The sequence below is a fragment of the Leucoraja erinacea genome, chromosome 27 (genome assembly GCF_028641065.1).
Source record: "Leucoraja erinacea ecotype New England chromosome 27, Leri_hhj_1, whole genome shotgun sequence".
NCBI classification, from domain to species: Eukaryota; Metazoa; Chordata; class Chondrichthyes; order Rajiformes; family Rajidae; genus Leucoraja; species Leucoraja erinaceus.
Window position 1 is genome coordinate 30916520 of NC_073403.1, and position 6481 is coordinate 30923000.

Here is a 6481-nt window from a genome sequence, read left to right on the forward strand (position 1 = left end):
AGGGCGCATCAAACCTTTACCACAATAATGCCTGGATTAGCACATAGTAGTTGGAGTCTTGGATCTTTGCCCCTTGTGAGGTTGTTGTGTTTTGGTAAGTAGTTGTATCCTATTCCCGAGAGCCATCTCCCTCATATTCCTTCTGTTCTCCCCCCAAAAAGACAGTTTTTTCAGGTTTAGGTTCCTACCAAGTTTGGCCAATTTCATGTGGAAACAAAAAAGGGCAGATGTTGGTTTATATCAAAGATAGACACAAAGTGCTGGAGTAACTCAGTGGATTAGGTAGCATCTCTGGAGATAAAGGATAGGTAACTATCCGATTTCTCCAGAGACACTGCCTGACCTGGTGAGTTACTCCAGCACTTTGTGTCTATCTTTGGCCAACTTCATTCCTTACATAACAGAGACACCAAAATCTATTGGCAATCAGGGAAGAAAGAAAGCTCAGTGGAGATATAACTAAAGATTGACACAAAGTGCTGGGTCAGGCAGCATTCCTGGAGAACATGAACAGGTGATGTACGTAGCTACAGCTGCTGAAGGATTTGAACGTTACATACAAAATAATCCTGAAAATAAAAGTGAAACTATTGGAAATGCTCAGAACATTAATCATCATCATTGAGGAAAATGTGGTTTAGTTTCAAGATTTGTTTTTTAAACCATTGTTCTTTAACATCCTGTTCGTTTCAAAGTACCAGTACAAGTAATTGTCATGTATAACTCATAGAAACAATACATATATATTTATATTATGGATATTATAATAAAGATATAAAGCATGAAATCAAAAATCTATTCAGCACGGAAACAGCTCATTAATCTTGCATTTGGACATGGTTTACAGTGTAATATTGAATTTCTGAAGAAGGGATCTGAATCAAAATATCACAAATCCATGTCCTCCACAAATGCTGCTTGACCAGCTGAGATAGTCCAGCACTATGTGTTTGGCATTGAGTCAATTATCAAAAATGAAATAGCGGCACACTTGGATAGCAGTAGCAGGACCGGTCCGAGTCAGCATGGATTTACGAAGGGGAAATCATGTTTGATTAATCTTCTGAAATTCTTTGAGGAGGTAACTAGGATGTAGCATACCTGAACGTTCAGAATTTGATAAGGTCCCACATAGGAGATTAATGGGCAAAATTAGAGCACATGGTATTGGGGGGTAGGGTATGGACATGGATAGAAAATTGGTTGGCAAGTTGGGAAAAGGGGAAGTGCAGTGGGATCTGGAGGTCCTTGTTCATCAGTCAATGAAAGTAAGCATGCAGGTACAGCAAGCAGTGAAGAAAGCAAATGGCATGTTAGCCTTTATAACAAGAGGAGTTGAGTATAGGAGCAAATAAGTCCTTCTGCAGTTGTATAGGGCCCTAGTGAGACAACACTTGGAGTATTGTGTGCAGTTTTGGTCCCCTAATTTGAGGAAGGACATTCTTGCTATTGAGGGAGTGCAAGGTTAATTCTTGGGATGGCGGGACTGTCATATGCTGAGAGAATGGAGTGGCTGGGCTTGTACACGCTGGAGTTTAGAAGGATGAGAGGTAATCTTATTGAAACTTTTAAGATTATTAAAGGTTTGGACACGCTAGAGGCCGGAAACATGTTCCCGATGTTGGGGGAGTCCAGAACCAGGGGCCACCGATTAAGAATATGGGGGTAAGCCATTTAGATTAGAGACGAGGAAACACTTTTTCTCACAGAGTGTTGTGAGTCTGTGGAATTCTCTGCCTCACGGGAGAGCTAGATTGGGCTCTTAAAAATAGTGGAGTCAGGGGATATGGGGAGAAGGCAGGAATGGGGTACTTATTGGGGATGATCAGCCATGATCACATTGAATGGCGGTGCTGGCTCGAAGGGCCGAATGGCCTACTCCTGCACCAATTGTCTATTGACTACAATCGCTCCCTACCATTTTTTTCAATGGCCCTATCGAGGTAGGGGCCATCTGCCTTGTCAGGCAACAGAGGGGAGATTGCCATGCGGGGAACAGCTCATGCCCACAAAATTGTAATGTCTCTGCTGGTTGCTGGTCCATATGATATATGGGAAGGATACATATATTGGCCATGTATGGCACCCCATGGGAGATTAGAAACATGGAAAATAGGTGCTGGAGTAGGCCATTCAGCCCTTCGAGCCAGCACCACCATTCAATATGATCATGGCTTACAATCTAAAATCAGTACCCCATTCTTGCTTTTTCCCCCATGCCCCTTGATTCCTTTAGCCCAAAGAGTTAAATCTGACTCTCTCTTGAATACATCCAGTGAATTGGCCTCCACTGCCTTCTGTGGCAGAGAATTCCACAGATTCACAACTCTCTGGGTAAAAACGTATTTCCTCATCTCAGTCCTAAATAACCTACCCCTTATTCTTACGTAGACAAAAATGCTGGAGAAACTCAGCGGGTGATGCATCATCTATGGAGCGAAGGAAATAGGCAATGTTTCGGGCCGCCTTCCTTATTCTTACCCCTGGTCCTGGACACCTCCAACATTGGGAACATTTTTCCAACATTGATCCTGTCCAATCCTTTAAGATACCCTCTCATCCTTGTAAATTCCGGTGAATACAAGCTAAGTCAACCTATTATTTCATCATATGTCAGTCCCTCCACCCGGGGAATTAACCTGGTGAACATACGCTGCACTCCCTCAATAGCAAGAATGTCCTTCCTCAAATTAGAATCCGTCTGACAAGGGGTCCCACTTTGCAGATAACAAAGTACAATGGCGAGCAGCTGATAGTGGGGCGCAGTGGACTCTCCACATCCCACTGGGCTGGTGGAGCAGGAATGGTCTACTAAAAGCGCAGATACATACATTAACTCCCTCCCACATGCTCAAGGGGTAGGACCCTGTGTTACAGCAAGCAGTAAACAACTTGAACCAACGACCTGTGGCAGGGGGTACTTGCGGCATCATAGCGAGAGAATGTTGCACATATACCGGATGCTAATGAAAACAATACGGACCTGGTGGTGCACATGTGACGCCTAGAATAAAATTGGGAAACAATTGCACTATGAGGGCATGGAGAGCGCCTGGTGGAATTTGTGGTCTTGGAAGTTCGAAAGCCGGGGGAATAATATTCTGCAATTCCCTATGGCTTCCCTACTTCTGTGTGAGGAGTGCCCGGAGGGTGGAGGGCTGGTATTGATCCTGAAGGTGGTTTGTAATGGTACAGCCTGAGGGCCGAATGTTCCGCGATTAGGTGCATAGGGTTCAAAGGTTCAAAGGTATTTTATTGTCACACGTACCAATTAAGGTACAGTGAAAATAATTACCATACAGCCATACTAAAAAAAAAGCAATACGACATACAACTACATAAAAGTTAACATAAACATCCACCACAGTGGATTCCACACTCCTGGCTGTGGTGGAAGGCAATGAAGTCAAATATTCTTTCCTCGTTATTATGTTTAAAACATCAGCTTGGGCTGATTAAAACGGACCAGTAAATCGTGAGGACGCTTGCAAGGTCATTAAGCTAAGCTTTGCTTCCATAGAGACATCCGTGACTAGCTGAGTGTCTGATAGAACACATAACTCCGCCATTATGGTATGGGCCTCATCGGACTCTGCAACACCAAGGAATTTGTGGTGAGTAATTCATAAAAAGCATTAAAGTAAAATGTTTATAAATTCAATAAACCTTGATTAAAAGATTTTACTGGCAGAAGAAGTCTGTGCGCCCTTGCCAAGACTAAGCCCTCCAAGCAGTAGCTGTGCCATTGCGACTCAGGGATCTGCAACATCTCCTCCCTCAGTAGCGTTGAGTAGGCATGAACGATTCTTTCGTGCGGCGTCCTTGGCTGCGACAAGACGTTTATTGTCTCGGTAGTGGTCTTAGCCTGTTGCATGATCTGCAACAAAGAGAATGCAATCCTGGTAAGTATTTTTTGGGAGGCGATGGAGAAACGTGGACGTAGGGCGGAGTAAATGGGAAATTTGCTGATTGTTCACCCGAAAGCACTTACATCCGTGAACATCTCCCGCTGAAGTTGTTGAACAGGCACGTTGCAACCTGCCACAGTTGTGCAGGCCGGCTTTTGCTTGGCGTGCTGCTGTTTGTCCGCAGTGCTGGACCCAGAGGGTCCCTCTGGGGAATCCGTCTGGCCCTCACTCGAGGTGGCGCACAATGATTTCCCCATGGTAAGCTGGAAGAAAGTAAATGTGTATCAGGAATGTGCAAGGCCATCAGGACGTAGCAAGCAAGGTGACCACCAAGTTATCATTGTCAAATATCATTTGACCATCTCACTTTCCAACAAATTATAATTGTTACATAATTTTCATAACTATTCACCTTCTTGCCGCTCTTCCTCCTATGCACTCGGACTATGTGGTTCCGGACAAACCCCCATTTCTGCACTATCCACTGCTCCCTGTCAGTCAGTGGCTGACTGGCGGAGCCAGTCTTGCCAAGACTGTGAGACAGCCTCCCGAACCGTGTCCTCTGACTCTTGAACCATTGACACAGTTGGTCAACTGTGAAAACAGAGAATAAATGAAGATCAGAGTTGAGCAAATTGTAATCTTAATTGGAACTGCAATTACAACCACAGACATGTAGACAAACTACAATATATGTACTTACAAGAGCAGCCAGGGAACTCCTTCGCCTTGTTTTCAAGCATCGCGTTGCGGAGATCCGTGCTCCTGAAATCACGATGGCCCTTATCGTACAGTTCTCGGTGGACCTGATACCATCCTACCAGTTCTCCCTCTTGTTCCTTGGTAAAATTATAAGGCCTTGTGACCACCGTTTTCTTCTTCTTCGCCGGAGCAGCTGAGGCATCAGTCTCCTGAGCCAAATCCGAGTCACATTCTGCAGCAGCAGCTGAGTCAGGAGTTGGGGCATGAATTTGGGTAGGAACTGGTGAGGGTTTTAAGGCAGAAGATCGGGCAGGAGATCGGGCAGGTACTGATGAAGGGGCAGGGTCAGGAACAGCAGCATGGCCAGAAGCAGTGGCTGGACCCTCCAGTATCTGTATGTTGTTTCTAATAATCTGCTTTACCTTGCCCTGTATGGAATGCTTCTTGATGTTCCTGGGGTCCCTTGTTCTCTTCATGTTCTCTGTGGATCGCTGCAGCTTGGAAGAAAAACGTGGCTCTGTGGCAAGAAACGTGGTAAGTGGTGATTATTTACAAATCGCGCCCGGTTTTTATGCTGATGCGATAAAGGCGGGCCGACTGATAGTGGACGTCGAAGGTAGACAAAAGTGCTGGAGAAACTCAGCGGGTGCAGCAGCATCTATGGAGCGAAGGAGATGGGCAAAGTTTCGGGCCGAATCCCTTCCGCAGACTGATCTTAATGGCCGCGCACGTTGGGCGTCGGGCGGTGACGTCATCGCCAGGCTCGGCGTACGCCGTCAAGTCGCTGCGTACAACGTCAAGACGCTGCGAACGACGTCAAGACGCTGCGTACGCCCTCAATGTGGGCGCCTGTGGGCCGACGGGCCGTTGGCGCGCGGGATTTTCGGACAGTGCGGGATTTTCTGAGCCCCGCGCGATGTCGGGACCAGCCCCGCACAACTCCACGCGCCTCCGCGCTTCCAAGTGGGACCGGCCCCGCGCGGCCATACGGTGCCCGTACTCCTCAAGCGACCACGTTTGGTCGCCCCAGACGCATGCAATCGCATGCAAGTGGACAGGCCCTGTAGTTTAACACATAATCACCTCGCATTCTTAGAGATAGAATTATTATACTGAACATTTGATTATTATTGTTTATATACTCAGTAACATGTAGTTAGATGGGCGCTACTGTAGGCTCATGCCTCCAAAGGTGGAGTGTATTTTAAGGGTTAAACAGACAATTTCAGCTAAAATTGAGTTATCAGCAAGATTAGCAGCACCGCATTCTAAACCCTTCGAAAACAAGATGTTTGCAAAACATGTGGGAGATGTTTCCGCATCTGTTCCCACACAATGCCGGGGAACGTCTGAGTTTGCTGAGCGCAACACGTTGGGCGAATCGCCGCGGACAAAGGGGGGGCTTATGATTGTCTCCGGGAGTGGGTATGGCAGATAAGAAATGCCATAAAGGATGGTGTCCGGCGCCCTTCCAGGAGGAGCCCCAGCGAACGGGTACCAGGTGATCAACAACAGGAACATCCTGTGGCGTGTACTCGGGGTTTGACAGTGTATATGCGGATACGTGAGCCTATGTGGTTTATTTTATTTAGAAGTTTAATAAAATACCCTGTTATTCACACTCTTATTTGTCCAAATCCGGTGATTTATCGAACACAACACAATTATGAAGGATCTGCACCACTAGGGCCATTCCTTCTTCACCCTGAAGTCCCCTATCACCTGGCTGAGGAACAGCGATGTTCCTGCAAATTATCAGGTTCATGAGCGGACCTGCCATGACAAAGGTGCACTACAATCCATCTCTTGCATTCTATGTTTTTGCACTGACATTTTTTTGTTTTGTTTTTGCGCAGTTTACTTTATTTTAC

At 46.2% G+C, this 6481-nt stretch overlaps 1 protein-coding gene across 1 annotated transcript; it reads right to left on the bottom strand.

Moving 5' to 3' along the window:
* Window positions 1–435: 435 nt before the first annotated feature.
* On the bottom strand, window positions 436–6427 carry LOC129710402 (uncharacterized). The gene is made up of 5 exons (XM_055657376.1): window positions 4612–6427; window positions 4321–4502; window positions 3992–4171; window positions 3686–3877; window positions 436–3592 (listed from the first exon to the last, which is right to left on the bottom strand). Exons 1-5 carry the CDS (start codon window positions 5084–5086, stop codon window positions 3569–3571), a joined length of 1053 nt encoding a protein of 350 aa, XP_055513351.1. The 5' UTR covers window positions 5087–6427; the 3' UTR covers window positions 436–3568.
* Between the last annotated feature and the right edge of the window lie 54 nt (window positions 6428–6481).